Source organism: Netta rufina, assembly GCF_964035555.1.
Source record: "Netta rufina genome assembly, chromosome: 2".
Taxonomy (NCBI): Eukaryota; Metazoa; Chordata; class Aves; order Anseriformes; family Anatidae; genus Netta; species Netta rufina.
This window is the reverse complement of record NC_140124.1, coordinates 79701704-79721765: the sequence shown is the minus strand read 5'-3', so window position 1 is coordinate 79721765 and position 20062 is coordinate 79701704. Positions and strand designations below refer to the sequence as shown.

Sequence of the window (20062 nt, the reverse complement as noted above, 5' to 3'; positions counted from 1 at the left end):
TGTGAAATCTCTGTTGTCTAAAGCAAACAGAAACAGTCTGACTTACTGCATTGAAATAAAATATGAATTGCGATGCAAGAAAGTCAATGCACTTGAACCCCCATACATGGTGCTCAACTTTTTTGAGTAAACAGAATACAGTGGTGTGTATTTAAAAGGCAGGTGTGCGATCAAAATGCTGGATAGCTACCAGTTATGTGTAGACTGGTGATTCTTTTGTTTGAAACTTGAGTCCTCCTCTGTACATGTATACTATATTGTTGAAAATATTGCAAAGTCTATTAGTTACCTTGAAAGAAGCACACTGATAATCTTTTCGTATTTTGTAGGGGAAAAATGACACAGAGCTTTGTTTTCAGACTCTTCATTCATGTGAGACTCCAACCAGGTTCTTCACTACAGTTTTTAATGTCACTTTTAAAATCAATGTGTTCTAACACCGGTTACTTCATCAGAGGTCTCAAAAGTTAGCATCATTACTTTTTTTCCTTTTTTTTTTTTTCTTTTTTTTTTTTTATAAAAGCCACCTTTTAATTAAAAAGGGCTTGTTTAGTCTGTGTTTAGCTTGCAGATTGTTCACATCTGCAGTGTTTAAACATTTTCTCTGCCTTTTTTCTGACACTATTCTAAAATTGTCCCTGCAACAGCAACACTGTAAAGCCTAATGCAGCAGTAGGGTGTTTATACCATCTATATCTTTCCATATATTGTCACAAGCAGAGAGAACCTTTTAAGGTGAAATTTCTCCATGTGCTGGGAAAATCCAGGATACTCTGCCAAATGCATCACTCTCCATGTGGAATCAGCATATTCATGTGACAGTCATCCCTTAATTTGGGATAATTTGAAGAACAGCATATCCAGCTGTTCCCCTGGATGCATATTCCATCTCACCTTTAAACCACTTGTGTAGGTGATGTAAAGCATATTTTTGGATTATTTACTCGTTCCACAAGATATTATATTTTAGGTTTTAAGCTCCATTTATGGTCTTGTTGAAGGAATATAATCTTGAAGCAAATAATAGGTCTTTTTTAGTTTCAGAAAATGTAAAATTTAAAGATAACACTGAGTTGCAGTGTGCTGTTGCCACCTTGATTGAGCTGCGTTCCTTAACTTCATTCAGAGAACATGTTCATTAATCCCTGCAACTGAGCTCTGATTCCATTTTCTTGAATTAAAAGAAATTCAATATTGTATATAAATTCTAAATTAGAAAGGGATAGAGGAAAAGGGCAGAAAGACTGTTTTAACATAGCACCAGATTTTCAATATGAAAGTGTTAGGAAACAAAGCTTTACTTCATACAAACAAATACTTTGACTTTATGCATATTAGACTGTGAAACAGTACAGTAATGCAGCACAAGGTGAGATGAGTTTTTTTCAGAAGCCACCCCTTAAATGGTATGTTTCTTCAACTGATCTGGAAGATCACAAACATGAAGCTCCATCAATCTTTTTCTAAGTTATAAGATCATTTTTAAAAATTGCAGGCTAGAACATAAATCATAATTGAAAGAAATGCTTACCTTATCAGCTTCGCCTGTGATGGTAAAAGCACAGCTTCTCAGCTGCACTTGGGACAGACTTGTTGAACTCCTTGAATTATATCCTGTGTAATTTCATGACACGCCCCATGCTGCCCATTCTGTGTTTGCCAAATCAAGTGATGGATGGAGCTCAATGTCAGGCACACAGTTTTACTGAGAGTATGCCCATTATTTGTAATAATAATCCCTAAATGAAAGCCTAAAATCTCCAGAATGAAAGATTCCCTTAATAGCATGTAGCACCTTTCAGAAAATGATAGAGCATATTGAAAAGACTGGAGCAAAAATAATGGTAAAAGCTGTTCGTTGAAATTTGAATAGTGAGTATGATTAGGTTACAGAAGCAAATAGCATGGCATAGCTAGTGAAAACAAAGCAAACCCAAACCAAAACAAACAAAAAACGTGTGAAATTAAATCATACACAATGTCTCTAAGGAATTCTGAGTTACTTTCCTTATCTTTCCTCTGTAAGGAGTACTGGCAGGCCAGATCCCTCTCAGAGTCACCATTCTGTGAACATAAAAAAAATGCAGCTCATGCAGGACTGCTTGCTGTGGTATGCCCACACTACACTTACTGCAAGTTTTCTCTCTTTGGTGTTGGCTGGACAGACTATCACTATCATTAGTCTTCCTTCCCCCAGACAGTCACAGACATCGCATTTCACAGAGCCAAGTTTCATCCTAGAGCAGTCTAGCTCAGGGAACTTACCCAGAGATAAGCTCTGTGCAGATTGTCAGTGGAACTATAAGTGGAAACTATAAGTGTATTGTATAAATGTAAATTAATTTTGAAAGCAGTATTCAGAGCATCTGCATTGGGAAGATTTAGAGAGCTGAAGAAGTATGTGTTGTGGCAAGAGGGGTTGATCAGGGAAGAGTCTTTTGTTGCTTTTTAAATTCAGACATTAGGAAATTCAGACCCCAGCCAGATGCTGCAAGAGAAGAATTTGAACTCATTGCTAAAATTTCAGAGTGATTTAAGATGAGTTGTTCTTTTCCTTCTCCACAGGTCACAGTACCAGATGCTAGGTTCTAAAAGTGCCTTTTGTAAATACATAGACCATTCTTTCAGATCTTCCACCAGTAACTTCATGGCACATCAGGTGAAACATTCATGGTCTGCAGGACAGTCATAATATACAATAGCGAGAATAATGCAATCTCATAATTCCTTTGAAATAAAAGAATGAACAGACAACAAAAAAATTACTTTGACCTCTCTGTATGCCATGTGATTTTACAACAGAAATCCAAAGTCAATATACAAAATGCCTCTGAAATTGTCTAGAACAAATTATGTTTTCTGCAGAGAAGAGGTGGACCTCTTAACCCTTTCAGTTGTCTGTGCAAGTGGAAAGACTCTGAACGGTCCATATCTCTCCGCTTAATCCAGTCCTTATTAGTCTTGTTCAGCCAAAGATGCTAGAGCAATAATAGTAGTGAAGACCTCAATCTTGTCTGGTGCATGTAAGTACAGCTAATACTGTACACGGCACTGTCTATAGCTTAGGCCAATCTGCTACAGCCATTGCTACTCAGTGGCAGTACTTTTGAGTCTATTTTAAGCCTATTTTAAAGAGAATGAGCTATTTCCTTGCTTCAACAGTACTTAAAACAGTCACCACTGTTGTAAGCCCCATTTAGATGAAGATGGTATCACTATGCTGGTGAAAAGACAGGTCAAGTGGGTGAATGCGTCTGTGTATGGTAAACACATTAAATCACACAATTCGGAGTGCTCCTTCTGCAAGGTGTTCCTGTGGCTGCTACCCCTTCTGCCTTTCCTGCTTAAGAATGCTTTGTTTCTGTTCAAGCAGGCTTTAACACTCACTGCCACTATCCATTATGGTATACTTTATAGCTCAGATATCAAAAGATATCCAATATGTTGTACCCTGTCACTTCTAATTTTTGAGTATGCCTTGAACCTTTTTCCTTGACTATCAAATTGTCTAGCAGTACGCTCCAGCTCACCATACAAGAGCCACCTTATCGTTTCTGCACCATCTGCCCGAATCACGTTTGGCTCATCATAGACAGCCTGTAACTCAGGATCTACAAAGATATCCGGTGAGTCACTACAGTATATGAGTCACTGCTACTACATGAGTTAAATATACTCATTGATGAGAGGAATTTTTTGTCTTATGATAAAGAAGGGGCAAGAAATTCCTCCAGAAGCATGTTATTGCACATCCCAGGTTACTGTTGCTGTTAGGTGATGTTTTCCTTTTTTTTTGTTTTGGTTTGTTTGTTTTTGTTTGTTTTTCTGGTCACATGAATGGTTAATTTAAAGGAAGGTGCAGAAACATCAAAATCAGTCCACAGCAAGCAAAAACTTTGATCATGGTCAGCCATCAGCACAGAATCATCAGAATATAAGAGGTCATGCATAGTCCACTCATCAACTTTAGATCTTCCATGAAGACTAGTGAGATGAAGCACACCTTCCTATAGCTGAAATGCTTCCTGGAATAACTGATAATGGATTGCCCTGTCCAGTACAACTGTGTAATGTTCCACAAACACAAAAGGATGTATTTTGTCACATGTCCTTGTTTCGACAATGCTTGTCACAAGAAAGAGGTCAGGTAAGACTTTGCTGCCCTTTGCTCTGCCAGGCATTTCATTGTGGGCCTGTACCTAAACTAACAGATTCTTGGACATTTGATCTTTTCCAAAAGAATATGAAGTCCAGGTCAACTCACACACCAAAGTGTCTCATTCTATCACAAAAACCTATGCAGATAGAGATTTTGTTCTCCTCTATGCTTTCACTCTTTTGCCAGCAAGAAGGAATATATTGGTATTTTTGTGTGTTTTTCATGTCCAGGATGACCGCCAGAGATTTTTTAGCTAGTTGTGGTTGCAAACCTTGGCACTGTAGCTATCAGTGATGGTTTCTCTCTCAGTTGTTCTGTGGGATTATGTTGTTTCCCCAGACCAAAGAAAATGACGTGTCTGGTCAAACTGCTTTGGACATGAGCTCACAGCCCACCTGGCACCTTTCTGCAGCAGCACTGTGCCACTTTGAAGAGACTGAAATTGTTGCCTGCAGTGTTGCCTTTTTCCTTCACAGACGATGTCAAAAGTGTGTATTTCAGTGTTGGCAGCATGGAATTCTCCAGCGAAAGCACCTTCAGAAGGATCCTGTGATGGCCTTGGCCACAAGTATCTCACACCTACTCAATGCGTTTGCTTAATAGCAAGCACACAGTGTCCAGGGGCTGCTGTTACACCAATTCTGGTCTAGGCCACACAGCACCCCCTTTGTTGGTCACCACAGAGTATCCAAAATCTCTCGTCCGTTCCTCAAGTCCCTGGGATCAGCCAACAGCCAGGATGAAGCCATGGGTGGTCTTCCCTCACCAAGTCCTAGGGAGGCAGCGTGGTAACCAGGCCCTTACACCTGCTGTACATGAGCTGGCCACTGGCATCAGGGTCCGTCCCCTGCCTGTGTTACCATGCCTGTCACTTCAGCTTCTACCACTCACTGGAAGGCTGCCCAGCATGCTGGTTGTCTTGGAGTATCCTTCTAGAAATAATGGCATTTTTCTTTTGCACAAAATAGGATAAACTAATCTCTTGGATTGTTCCAGCACAGCTATCTTTCCATAAAGCCTTTCTCCTCTTTTTCTGACTGGTAGCCTCCTGAGATTCCTCATAATATTCCTGTCGTGTTTCCTGGCCCCTGCAGGAAAGGACTACTGTAGAAAAGAAGAAATTCCACTGTACAGGACTCAAAACCATCATGTTGCCATTGCAGACAAGAGCCTGGGGGTCCTGGTGGACACCAGGTTGACTTTAAGCCTGGAGGCAAGAAGGCACGGAAGGGATCTTACTCATCTGTATAAATGCTTGATGGGTGTGAGTAAAGAAGATGGAGCCAAACTTTCTCAGTGGTATCCAGTGGACCAGCAAGTGGGAATAGGCACAACTTGAAATACCATGCCTCGTATCACTTCCCGTGTCTTTCCTGCCAACCCTTCTGTCAGGTGCTGCACAACAGTTCCTCAGAGAAACAGGGTCTTAATTCTTCAGAAAGCACAAAAGGCCAGTAGCCTGTTATTTAAGCAGAGACTACTGTGGCAGAAATTCCAGTAGCATCAGGTAGGTTTTCAAGATATATTTTTTTTAATTTATCTTTTTTAGTTAAAATTTTTGAAGCATTCTAATACTGTTAAGATTTCAGCCTTTTTAAAAAACAGAAATACTCTTAGGTGTCTATTGGCATGAGAGCCACAACCAGGCCTGGGAATTGAAACCTGCCAGACTAAAGCACAGAGGTGCTCCAGCAGAGCACGGGGGTCCCTCAGTGCTCCAGGAACACCTGCACTCTGCTCAGCAAGCAAGGTAAAGCAGCTTATCCACAGCACCCGTTTCCCTGGGGCAAGGGAAGGGCTGCTTCTCCCAAATCTCCCCAGAACTTTGCAGAGCTTGGAGGCCACAGCAGGCATTCATCATCCCACCCATCAGGCCTGCCACCCCCTTTCATGAGGAACACTTTTAGCCTGACCTTTAAATATGTGTCTCCTACATGGTCAGTGATGGCCAGGGCCAGGGCCCAGCCATCAGTATTTTGTTGCAGTTGCTGAATTTACACTCTTTCCCATCTTCTGTTTTCCTTGTTGAAAAAGAGGAAGTTTTGTACTTGCTTGTAAGCAAGCAACCTTCATTTTATTTTATTTTTTCCCATTCCTTCATTTTGACCTTTGCTGTCATTCTGGAAACAGTGTAGGTCACTGAGTCATATCTTTGCCCTTCAAGCATTTCCTAGTTTAATAATCATGGAAAGGCTAACTTGCAAATAAAATGCTTGTCAGTGCTTGTATTGTTTACGTATATTGGCTTTTACATTGAGAAGACTGGATCAACTGCATCTGGCTATAAAAGATGAAAAAGGCAAATGCTTATGGTAAACACTGAGATGTTGAAATTTCTCTTCCCTTGCAACTGTTCATATCACTGCTTCCACTTCTAAAGAACAAAAAATAAAGCTTACTTGGTAAAATATTTGTTTTTACCACTGAGAAACAAATGGGTCTGTATTAAGCATATCCTGATAATATACAAATAATGTAGCATCAGCTGTTTTTTTTTTTTCTACAGATCTGCTTTTATCACACCCCACTAATGTGGTAATGCTAATGTGGAAATAACCTATATTAATGGAAGAGTTCCTCTGCTCAAGACTCCAGACACGGAAATGCTTTGCCCAATAGTTTTCGACCTGTTTATTCTTATGCCTTTCAAGTTATATCATAGAATCATGGAATGGTTTAGGTTGGAAGGGACATCAAAGATCATTTAACTCCAATCCACCTTCCACTAGACCAAGTTACTCAAAGCCTTATCTAACCTGGCCTTGAATCTGGCCACAGTTTTTCAGATGATTTCATCATCTAAAAGGGCAAAACTGCTAGAATAGTTGTTCCTTGAAATATTTTCCAAAGAAATTGTCAGAGCATCTTTAATACCTGTTGGAATTGCATAGAAAAATACACATGAATAAATCAGTATTCCATTGTGTTATTTCTTGTTAATCTGAAATACAGAGAGGAATAAAACGCAGGTTGTAGGACTTCATGGAGTTCTACTTGAAGATCAAAACTCCTAAAAATTTCATAAATACCTAAGAAGCTTCAGATCTACATCCTTTATTCATTCTCAAAATACGATTTTGTAGTAAATTACATTTTACTCACAGCTGTTCAAATGTAATGGTATTTTTCAGTGTGTTGTTCATAAAGTTAATATCATTCACACGGCAAATATTCATAGTGTCTCTTTTATTATGTTAACAAAAACAAAATCAGTTTTATGCATCAAAATCAAAAATGTGCGATTAGAATTAAAACATAATATTGAGCCAATAGATCCATATTTGCAGACGGCAATTTGCACATAGGAAGAAAAGACAGAAAATATTAGGATTCTCATATGTTTCTTCGAAGATGTGATCACAGGAACATAGAAGCCCAGATATATTCATGGAAAAATTTTGTGCTCCAGTTTTGAACTCCACCTGAGGGCTTTCTAGAGAATAAGTGAAGATTACTAGCTAAGAAAACTCAACAGAGACAGGGATAATTTTGAAACGTGTTTTCTTTCATATGACTCCCATGGAGAAATCATATTCTTTTACAGAATCTGCAGGATTTTAGAAACACATACACAAACAGACAAACCACAATTTTCTCAAATTTGAAGTTTCTTCCAAAGTTTTAAACAAAAATTCAGACAGTTCTTTTGCCCAGTGGTTCTCACTAAATTCTGAATTATGAGGATCACTTGGATCTCCATGGTTCAGGCTTTGAATCTACACTCTGTGAAAAGTAATACCTATACAAAAGTATAAGTACCTATACAAAATTAGATCTAGTTCCATTTTCTGAAGCAGAAGGGAGACTCTTCATGACATTGGATAACCTCTGCAAGAAATTCAAAATTACATGAGGAATTCATGGTTAGAGGGCAGCTCTGGTAACAGTGAACATGTACAACATTTCCCAATAGCTAAGTAAAAAACTTAAAATTTACATAGCCACCAGTCAATAACCTGCACACTAGAAACTTTTCCACAAACATCTCCTCCAGACTGGAGATCTCAAAGCCCACCTTTTAGGAGTGGCAACATGGGTTTATCAGCAGGATTCTGTGGGGGATTGGGATGTCTACAGCCCATGGCTTTCTATGTGATGGGATCCCAGTGACTTGGGGTCGTGCCTGCAATTTGTTCCTTGAGTGAAAATCACTTGGCCCTTTCCTGGCTGATGAGTGCTTTCATTCTCACCTTCTTTTTGGCTCAGTCTTCACTTAGCTCAAGCCATTCTGTAACCAGTATGAGAAAAGAAGTAGTAACCATGTTTGCTGCTGTGTCTTCACCTGAGGGTATGTCTTTGCTACGGAAGCTTCCAAAATAGGCATTTCTTAGATCAGGTTTTCCAGTTGGAGAAAATACTGAAGAGATAAGATTATGATACAATACTACAGTAAAGGGATTTCTTTCTGAGGGAAAGGCATGTGTTATTTCCAGCTCTTTCTCTTGTTAGGGGGAACAATATCTACCAAAGTAGACAATGCTGTTGGTTGGGTTATGTTTGATCAAGAAGAGGAATGGGTGGTCAGCCCTAAACTCTTCAAACTCAGAGGAGTCCTTGATGTCTCCCATCACCCCTATTGAGCCTGCCACCTCCATGCCCTCTTCATTGACTACCATGTACGCCCCATGCACAGCCTCAGACATCTTCAGGTTCTCTGCGGAAGAGATACCAGACAGGTTGGCTGAAGGGCTGAACAAGTCCGTCATTCCCAAGGACACTAAGACAGATGTGAGGTTATATTTTTCCTCAATCTTCATGCGAGGGAGGTACACTTTCACTACCCTCCTTTCCATCACACTGGGATTGGTCCACTGTGTCAGCTTTTCAAAGCTGATTTTGTTCTCAATCTGCAAAGAGAGGTAGCAAATGAAATACCTGCGATGACAATGCAACTTCTTCCCACCATTTATTTTAATCAAGAGTATCAACATCATTCTAGTTTATCACTTGCTTCTCTAATACTACCTGTGTCACCGTCCCCTTTTCAGTTCCTTACCCATCTGACACATCCCCTTTTGTACAACTAATCTTGTGTCTGAGGTGGCACAACATAGCAGTCAGCTTGTGAAAAAAGATTGCAAAAAATGCCATGAAAATTTATATACAGTCAATAGTACCAAACAAAAAAGAACACTTACAAAACTTCTACAGTGTTCTGAGAGCATCTTATTTATAATGTCTGATGAGGGTTTTTCAAATAAATCATAAGGGATTCCTGAACCTCATCAGTTCTAACAACATATACTCAACAGTTCATACAGGGGGATGGGTGAAATTACACAGAATCACAGAATCACAGAATTTCTAGGTTGGAAGAGACCTCAAGATCATCGAGTCCAACCTCTGACCTAACGCTAACAGTCCCCACTAAACCATATCCCTAAGCTCTACATCTAAACCTCTCAATGAAAAAAAATCTGCCCATACATACATCACCTTCTGCAAGGCTACAACTTAACAACACTCCTTTACCTTTATTTTGTTAGCTATGCTCTTTGTTCTTTCAGATTGAGTGCCAGGCCCTCCTAAGAGGCCAGTGTCTACCTGAGCACCTGCTAGCACCTGGGCAGCTGGTGTGCTCCCCTCATGGTGTCAGAGGACAGCACAAGCTCTGATGGCAGCCAGCTGCCACTGCACTGATAACTCCTGTGCTTCCCCTGACAGGGCCATACCTGCTCCAGGCCAGAAACCTCGTCAGGCAACAACACCAACATACTCAGCTCTCCGCTGGCATATGGAAGCTCCAGGATCTTCATTTTCTCCGCAGCCACCGTGGCCACCTTAAACGTGCTGTTCTGAATCATCATTTGCACAGGCTTGCTGTCTTGCTGCAAAACAGAAGCATGAGGTGAGGAGCATGAGCAGGGAGCAATTTTCTCTTTAATTGAGTATATGTTCAAGCTTTCAAAGGAAGTGGGCTCGATCCTCAGGCCGTGTCTCCATTTCATCTCTTGATGGCCAATGGCCGCAGCGCGTGGGGCCTGTGGCACGCAGCCTGCTGGCCATGGGAGCTGACAGCTGTCCTGGCCACAGGCTGTGCCTGTGCCCCTACCTTTGTCATGCTGAAGGGCATTTCCCGAGTGTCTTCTTCCTTGAAGGCTCTCTTCCACGTGCCTTTGAAGTATATGGCATTAACGAGGACCAGCGCAGTATTGAGATCAACGGAGCTTGGTACCAGGAAGTCTTGGATGCGTCCTGTAAGAAGGAAGCAAGAGTGCTGAAACACACCTCCTCTGGTTTTCCTGGGTGCCTGCAATGAAGGGCACGGGGCTGGAGGGAGCTTCTTTGAGGGGTTTTGTTTTTGTAGCCGTAGTCTTGCATTTTAGAGGTCAACCAACATGCTGTTACTTGAGCTGACTTTCTCCTCTTCAAATGACAGGGTGTGGAATTCAGATTCCTGAGGATGATTTAATACAAAACAACTAACATTTGGTCAGACATTTCTGCAAGAAGACAGGAAGGTTTAAGGATTCGTACACATCCCAGGAATATCTCAAATAAGTGTTTGGAAAAAGACTTGCACAGATAAGAAGGAACAGGAGAGGGAAGTAGGGAGACAGAAAATCTATATCCCACTGCTTCCTTCTCATGTGTCACTCTTATTTTTCCTTTCATCTGAGCCCTGATAAATATATGCACATGCCTTAATCATTCTTCTACTGCCACCACCCTAATGGCTGCATTACTTTCTTCCACGGAAGGCTGTATTTTACCCATTCAGCACACACTTGTAAAATGATGCCAATATGTTAGGGAAGCTGGGGCTAGTCTTGCAAGAGTTACACTCTGCAGGCACAGAAACTGTGCATGCCCAGGCACCTCTGCTTTTGCTAGATAGATTTAAAATGCACTGCCACACAGGTGGAATATAGTCTTATATTTTTCCATATTAATGGAAATATTATTTTTTCCATATTAATCCATATTAACAGATATTTTCACAGGAAATATCCATTAATGCGGATGGAAAGAAGAAATTTCTCCTCTACTGTTTAGTCTTTCCAGAAGTTGTTCAAGCACAGTCGTAATGAGAAATTATATTTCAAACTCTTCTCTGACCTTACCCTCTGTCTGTTTTTCCACCCAGGAATTAATGAGCTGTCTGGCTTGATCTGATGCTTTTTTGAAGTTCACTGTTTCCAGACCTACTCTGTACAGTTTCTTCACACATTTTAAGTATATCTGTAAAGACAGCAGTTGTAGCCACCAAACCAGTCAGTTTGTAAAAAGACTATGATGGTGAAATAAAATACAGATAAACAGACTCAATTTTTGTAGTGATGCCATAGCTAGATTGTTCTCATTGCTTGTTTTCTGGACAAAATAGTTAAAACTGGGCCAGAAAAAAAGTTATTCTGATGCATAACATTTTCATATCTGACATTTTTATTACTTGACCAGTTAAGAGTATGTACTAGAAATGCAGAAATATTTTCTTGAAGAAAGCCTGATCCAAAATCAGCTTCAGGTCCATTGGAGAGTGCTTTGTTATCACTATGTCCACTCTTTCTTTTGAATTATTTTTCCTTATTTTTAAAGATAAGAAATTTATTTGATTTAGAATATTTGTATGCTTTATTTTGAAAATGTCAACTAAATGATTTAGACACTTCAAAAAGGTTTTTTTGAGGTGGGGTTTTCAAATGAAGAAACATACTGAAATCAAATTATTTCCTACAGGGAAGGAAGGGAGGAGGAGAAGGAGGGAGGAAGAGAAGGAAGGAGAAAGGAAAAGAAGAGAAAGGAGGGAAGAAGGAAGAGAAAGCTGTTACAATGAAAGGAATTTGTGGGGCAGGGAGAGGGAAATATTACATTCCCAGTTAGTTTTCTTTATTAACTCCATTTATTTTTGAATAGGGTCATCTTTTTCCCCTGGAATTGCTTCCCACGCAGGCTATTTTCAGGGGCAAAGGGAAAAGCTGGGGGAGTCCAGTGAGGAGTGTTGGATTAACAGATCCCCTATTCCAGGCAGTACTCCTGGATTGCAGATTTATGCAAGGCTTAGAAATAAATCACTCTGAAGTGCAACTTACCGGTAGGATTGGACATGACTTTTCAGCATAGAGTCTGTTGGCAAGGTAGACTGAATGATTGGCTTTTGGTGTAGTGATATCAGAGAGAAGTTCCTTGAATAGTATGTGGATGTTCATAGACTTTCCACACTGAGTTATTAATGAGAAAGAAAAAGAAAAAAAAAGTATAGATGTTAGCTTACTTCACTAGAAAGACAGCTACTTATAATCACACATGAAAACACACAGTATTAGGACATTTGCAGACAAATGTATTGGAGTATAAAAGCTCCATGGGAGGAATGTTCTTTTAAGCAATTAATGATGTACAATTCATAGCATCTAGTGATACTTAGCCTAGGTTATAGCAATATATATATATAGCAATTTCAGATGAATCTGAAACCACATGCCTGAGGAGCAAAGTGATAATTGAAGAAAAAATCAGGTGTCTGATTACATTTGGTGAGTTGTCCTGCATACAATGTCTAGTTCCCTGCTTCTGCTTTCATTTTCATGGCACCTTTGTGCTGAAGCTGCAGATAGGAGTAATGATACGTGACAAGGGAGTTGAGAACTATCTTATAGTATAGTCTTATAGTATAGTCATATAGTCTCCTCGTCCTTCAAGTCCAACCTTGTTTTTGGAGATCCAAAATGGATGGGGACAGGCCTAGGAGAATGGCTCGTGTTATCTTTGCAGCTGCAGCAAATGAACATGGAGGAAAGCACACAGGTGTTTCATGTGCTGTCCCCCAGCAGCACCTGCAGGTGTGCAAGCTCTTATTAATCCAGGAAGGTAATGCATTCTTCCCTATTCCATCACTTTTTTTCTGGTGCAACATATGCAACCTGCCTTATTTTTCTGTTTGTTTGTTTGTTTGTTTGTTTGTTTTGGGGGGAGGAGGGATATTTTTTGAACAAACTTGAGTTTTCCACTTGCATGTCTTGGACTGAGAGAACTAGCTAAGATTTGGGAAGGGAATTGACCTATTTGAAGCACACCCAGAACACTTTTATTTTCTATTCTCAGGAGAAAAATTGGAGAGAGAAATTAATGTACCTTAGGTTTCTGTACCTTGGTCTGAACGCTTCCTCCAAGTCCTGCAATGCTGTCAAAGTGAAGAACCTGCAATGGCAAGTAACAGCAGAAGAAATGAAGTATGCGAAGTCCACTCAGAGTCACTGCTATTTGTGTTTAAACTATGGGCTTGGAATAACTGGGTCTGACTAACACTGGGTCTCATGTGAGCTTGAAATATTTTATTTATTTTTTTTACTGCATGCACTACTTCAAAAATTTGTGAGTACAATCTTCAGTTTAGATCGCCTATTTTCCAGTCTAGAAACCAGCTACACGCATACTTTATTTATAACTGTGACTCTTGCTTTCATCTTTTATATATTACAAATTGTCCATCCCATCTGGAAGGGGGCTAGTTTGTGAGATAATATAAACTGAGGAGATCTGCCTTAACCATTCTTCAAGACTTCTCCTTAATGGAAGTCATTCTTGCCCTACACAGTGAAAAGCAATGATAAGTGAAAAGTTAGTTCCCGATCCAAACATGGTTTGGTTGAATGGCTGAATGCCATTCTTCCACCCAAGTTTGAATCCAGTGGTAAATGTGATTATGGCTGGTCCTGCAACTTGAGAAGTCCCAAAGACGTTGATGGGTGATCTGTTGTTGTGTTGAACAGTATAAAAAGGAACTTGCATCTGTTTTATGTAACTTACCTTTTCCATCTGGTACTCAGTGTTGCCTCTGGCTCCCAGATAGACCATGGCCAAGGCTGCAATGATGCTCAGGGGGGAATACAAGATGTTCTCATTGGCATGGTGAACTTTAAGCTCATTGAATACATCAAAACAGAATTCTGCATTTGCTGCACTGATGGACCCCATTGTGAAATCAGAGTTATCTGAAACAAACAGAAATATGACTGTGTGCTGTTGATATGTGGCTTCAGAAAGAGATACTGGCTCATCATTCAAATACTATCTTGTTCTTGCCCATCTTGTTCATTTAAGCTCTGCTTTTTTTGTTTGTTTGTGTTGTTTTGTTTTTTGAGAGGGAGAAAAAGCACATGCATATATGCCATAAATACAGGGTTTGGCTGTAAAGCTTGATGCACTATACAGTTGCATTAGTTCAATCAGATAAATGTCCTACCCATGCAAGTTAAGGTTACGCCTTCAGAGTATTTATTGAAATCTACAGTCATTCTCTTTCTTTCTTTTTGAGTCTGAGACCAAGAAAGCTGTATATTGTTTTTCTCTCTCTAGAATAGTTAAAGTTGGAGGAATAGCATATCCATGGTTTCGGGTACGTGTTCCACTATGTGACCTGAGAGGTGTCTTGTGTTAATGACTGTGGAACCACGGGCTGTGTGAATCATCTTACTCTACCTCACCCGAGTTCTCCACAGAGTGGGATTGAGAAAAAAATGCTTTAAGTCAAAAAAAAAAAAAAAAAAAATTTTTAAAAAGATAAAAGAACAGCTTTAATGTGACACCAGATTTTTGAACAAAACATAGAGGCATCCCTACTTAAACTATGGTGTACAAACACTGATTTTGCACACCTAAAACTATTTGACAGTCAAACAGTATAAAACATATTGACAAGGCAATGTAAAATTACTATATACACTTGTGTTTTTTTCCATATCTGTCTTATACCTACCTTAAAGTTCTTAAACATAATGTTCCTCTTTTTTTTTTCTTTTTTCTTTTTTCTTTTTATTTTCATATAAAAGAATACAAATTAGAAGTTACACTTGGAGAAATACTTACCCCACAATCTTCAAAGAGGCACGTAATAATCCAGCTTGCCAGCTGAATCTACGCAGATTCTCTGAGCTCTTGGTGATATATACAGTACCATTTGGGACACTCCCCCTGTTAGCCTTCAAAGAGTCATCCTTTGAGTTACTACCCTTCGTCACTGCTTTTTGATTCATTGCCCTTCAAACCATTGAGTAGACCAACATTAGACTGGTGCTATATTTGCAGCAAGCCAAACTTTAGTGAAGTATATTAGTGGAGTAAAACCTGATAAAATAATGGAATGATTCAAGCTTTTTCTGTATCTTACAAGGCTGTAACAAGGCAAGTGGAGTTCAAGTCTCAAAGCATGTTTTGTGTTATTCCTTTGAAGTTAAACATTAATTTGATTGAGACGTAGAGGTAACTAGAGACAAATGACTAATGAATTAAAAATAAGGAAAAGAGGAAAAACAGCGTAGCAAAGTTATTTAGCAAAGCATAATACATTTTAAATAAACTTAGCTATAAAACCAGAGTGAAAGATTCTCACGTTCAGATGAATCTAAGGATCCTAAAATATTATGAGAAAATAAGATGTAGTTATCATAGAGTCGTAGAATGGCTTGGGTTGGAAGGGACCCTAAAGGATCAGTTCCAGCTCCTGGAAAGGGACACCGGAGTTCATCATCAACAAACACCTGCAGCTAAAGCTGAGAAAAGACTTCACTCCATTTTTCACTTGAAGTAAAACTGTATCAGGTATAAGCCCAAGGCTATACAGCATACATGTGTGAGGAGAAAGCACATTTTGCTGAAAATTCATCCTGATGAAAAAAATCAGAGCAGCAGTGTTGAGATGAATTAGAAGACAGTGTAGGCATGGCAGAGGAAGAGATTTGAGGAACAGTCAAAAAGTGTCTGCTGCTTTATGAAGTCAGATCCCAGAGTATTCAGATATTCAGAAATAACCAGCCATTAGAATTTAAAGGATGATTGGAGGTCAGCTTTTAGTTTTCATTCTCCACAGGTCACAGAAACAAGGCCCGTTGTACATGCATGGGCCATTCTCATATATCTTCTATACCTACCTTTTAACTATGACAGGTAAATAAACTACTGTCTGAAGGTACATTCATGGTCTGTTAGACAATTATAATGCACAATATCAAGTATAACTCAATTGTAAAAGGCTATTACTCTTTATTGAAAAAATAGACTAGATGAGCACTAAAGAAATGAATCCAGCCTCTGTAAAAGCCATGGGAGGGAATAATAGAAAACCCAAATTTTTACATATTAAGGCAGAGAGTTTACATATTAAGGCAGAGGTAGTTGCACCACTGGTGAAGGGGAAAGGAAGTCACTTTACCCTTTGTGGTGTGTTTTGTTTTGCTGGAGTTCAGGCATGTTTGTGCAGACCCTGATAACTGGGGTAGCTTTCAGTTTCTGAGCTCAGAAGGAGCTTTTCATCTAAAGATGTTATAGCAATCATGGGATGGGAAAATCTACAGACAGTAAGCGGTTTTCCTCCCATCTTGTTCAATGGTCTGTGTTCTATGGATTTAACTTTGTCCTGTCAAACTTTTCCTGCCTGAGAGCACAAGTTTTGTGTGGAAATAGCTGTAGTGCATAGTGTGTCTTCTCTTATGCTTCCATATTCACATTAGAATTCCAGCCACAGGTTATTCAAACATGTCTTCGAGGCTTCCTTGAGAGCTTTTCTGGGTACCTACACTCCTCTGTATGCTAGGTTTCAGTGTCTGTGTCCTCTGTGGGCATCTGTGGAGCATGCACCTGAAGGACACAACCAGCCCTGCACAGATGGCCAGTGTTTTCACCTCTGACTGATGTCCGAGATTTTCTCCACAAACATTTTGTTGCACCATCTCCTCTAGCATAGAGCATGAGAGTGTTTTTGACGTGTTCTCCCAGCCAGTATATTTGCCTTCTTTGCAAACTCTACCTCTGCAACAGAACAATCACTACAACAGTTTTGCACACACCTAGGATGAGCATCTGATAACGTACCATTTCCCTGTTTGTGAATGACACTAGGTTTCTTCATGTGAAAAACTATTTCATCAAGGCAGGCAAGACAGCTTAAAACACCCAAAGTAAATGAGAGGATGACGGAGATGAAGTTTGGTTCTACAAGTGGTCACAGACAGGGCAGAATACCTTCTCCAGAGAGTAGTCTACCACTACACAGGCTTGGATTTGTTTTGAATTTTTTCTACACTGAATGTTAGTGCAAAACTGGTTGCAGAAGCAGCCTGTGAGTAGCCAAAAATTTTGACCAGAATGGGCTATCCATGTGTAGTCACCAATGGACAAGTGCTTTTTTGTAACTTTAAACAGGGCATTGGGCCAGGGGAAGTCAGAGGTGCCTCCTGAAATGGAAAAGCTATGAATGTAAGCAAGACAAACAGGTTAAACTCCATTCCGGATCTGTTTTTGTCCCAGGAAAGAGGTCAGCAAGGACTCTGATGCCCTTTCCTCTGTCAGGCAGTCCATTGTGGAGCTGCTCCTAAACCAGATCATAGGGTTTGCCTTTCTTTCCTAATGTTGGCTTCATCAAGGAGATATTAAGCAGCAGAAAAAGCAGCCCTTTCCAACCATTCAGATTTTCACATTTCATTTCCTGTGGTTGCTCAGCAGATACTGTGATGCGCTTGAGAGTAATGTTTGCTTATGCTTGGACTTGTTCATGCCATAACTTGGTCATCTGCGTCACGCTTAGCAGAGGCTATTCTGGCATCTCTCAGTGGCCTTTAATGAACCAAGATGTGGCCAGAACAGCCCCATTTACAGGATTTCAGATGCTTTTTACTCTGTCATGGTATTTGTTGTGATGGAGATGATCAGCTCTCTGTTGCACACACACGGTCAGAGGCATCTGGTATTGGTGCTAGAACTTTGAAGTCAACCAGCCCCTTGTATTAAACCTCTCAGACAGTCAGTGTGTCTGGCCTAGGGTAAAATTAATGTCTAAGCTGCCCTTCAGAGCTCATAGTAGCTGGTATGTCAATGTGTATTGTGTTTGCACAGCAACCTGAGGCAAGAGGAGGCCAAGCACATCTACCAGTCCGTTATGCCCCTTCATAGCTGGCTGGCTCTAGAAACAGCTCGGTTTGATGTAATAAAGCCAAGAGTAAAACAGTTTCACATTGTTTCAATGCTTTGTTATTCTTCTTAAATTAAGAAGGCAACTAGAAAAAAAAAAGAAAAAAGAAAAAAAAAAAAAAAAAGATTATGTGAAGAGAAAATATAATTTTTCTTTATATTGTGTTTTGTTCCTGGTTTTGAGATTATCTAGATATACCTGGAGAAGGTTTAAAAAAATGCAAAGATCATAAGTGATTACTTCTGCTGTAGTAAAGTGAGTGGCAACCATTGTTTCAGTCATACTTCTCTTTTGTGCACAGACAAAATTCCTTTTCCTGTTGTGAGACTCATGTTCTTCAAAATAATATTTTACAGCACTTGCCCTCATCATACATGCCACAAATGTTGTTTTCTTTGAAGTTTTATCTGAATTAAAACAGATCTGGTTATACAAACTAGTATATATAGGCTGGCACTTTTTCACCTTTTTTTTTTTTTTTTTTAGCATAAGTAATACACGTTTGAGTCAAACCAGATATACATTAAATACCTACGGTAGTTGCTGAAAAACACACATGGCTATTTTTCACATACTCTCTTCATCAGAAGAATCCACAGCTTGTATTTGGCATTCTCATCTTTTACCAGCTAATTAGCATGAAAATTCTGCCTCTGCCAGTAACTTTACTGTAACAGATGGTATTTCATACTGAAATTGCAAGACACCTCATGAGCCTGCTTTATTTAGCAATTTTAAAAGCACATGGTTCTGTAATTTACAGTTTTTCATGCATATCTCAGCATTTGGGAAAGCTTTTCAATCTGCAGTTCTGAAATAACACTAGTATGTTCCCAGTAGTTACCTTTTTCCCAAAAAAAGGGTAAGAGGAAAAGCAAGGTGAGTCATCAGAGGGTTGAAAATTTTTTTCTTAAAAAATATATATTTTTTATGGGTCTGTAGATTCTGGATATTATGTGATGCCAAATTGGATGGGCTGCTTTTTTCTCCACAATCCCTCAGCTATGCCTTCCCACCACCTACTCCACAACATCTGAGGGGTGGTTTAGAGGACTATGTCATCAGCAAGCTTACTTTAGCAAAAATTTTCCACTTGATTTAGGTCCCAGTGAATTGCTCATCACCCAGTAATAATGACAGCATAGGGGAAGGAGCAGAAACACATGGAAGGAAGGAGACAATGGGAGCATCATCATCCCCTTAATTGCCTTAGACTGGCTCATCCATGTCCTAAAACTGCACTCTTAATTCCTTCATAAAATCAAATACAAGAGAGAAATAGGAGGTGAGGCTCAGGTTTTACCTGTCCTAATGTCGAGTTGTCCTGTGCCCATACTCAGAACAATGAATATTTAAAAATGGGAGGTAGACTACAGTGTTACTTAGACACTTTAGAAATGATTGCCATTATTTTTACTTGCTTTAATAGAACATTCGCCTGTCCACTTAGTTCTGCAGACTACTACATTTAATAATTACTTTGCAGTGGTTTTATTATTAAAAATAGAACAAATACAGGCTATCCACCTAAATGCCATCACTATAAAAGTTTTATTTTTATTTTATTCTGATGAGGGATAAAACAAACAAGAAACTTGTGCTACTATGCTACTCCCATACAAAATGGCATTTTTCTTTAGATCTACACAAAGGTCATGTAGGTAAAGACAAAAGAGATTGAGTACCTAATTACATATAGATATCCTTCTAATGCAGATCCCTATCCTCTTGTCTGCTTCATGCTTGAGAATCTATCACCTGTCTTTAGGGCACTAAAATCACGGCTTTATTGTAGGAATACTACATTAGGGAAGGGGAAAGCTCAACAATAGAAAAGATATGTCAATTGCTTTTTAAGGTAGAGGCTATTTTAGCTTGTCCTTCTGATTTATTAAGTCCCTCCTAAAAGTAAATCATACCTGGAGTTGATATTAAGAATCTATCAGTTAAAACTTCTTAGGTTTTGACCTCCAATGTTTCCCTTACAAAATCTGTGA

General features: G+C 39.4%; 1 protein-coding gene across 1 annotated transcript; it reads right to left on the bottom strand.

Annotated features, from left to right (window-relative positions):
* Positions 1 to 8604: 8604 nt before the first annotated feature.
* LOC311207229 (ovalbumin-related protein X-like) lies at positions 8605 to 14077 on the bottom strand (the record flags this gene model as incomplete). The annotated part of the gene is made up of 7 exons (XM_084283158.1): positions 8605 to 9006; positions 9832 to 9987; positions 10212 to 10354; positions 11224 to 11341; positions 12193 to 12321; positions 13250 to 13300; positions 13910 to 14077. The coding sequence occupies 7 exons, from the start codon at positions 14075 to 14077 to the stop codon at positions 8605 to 8607; spliced, it is 1167 nt and encodes a 388-aa protein (XP_084139284.1).
* Positions 14078 to 20062: the final 5985 nt, after the last annotated feature.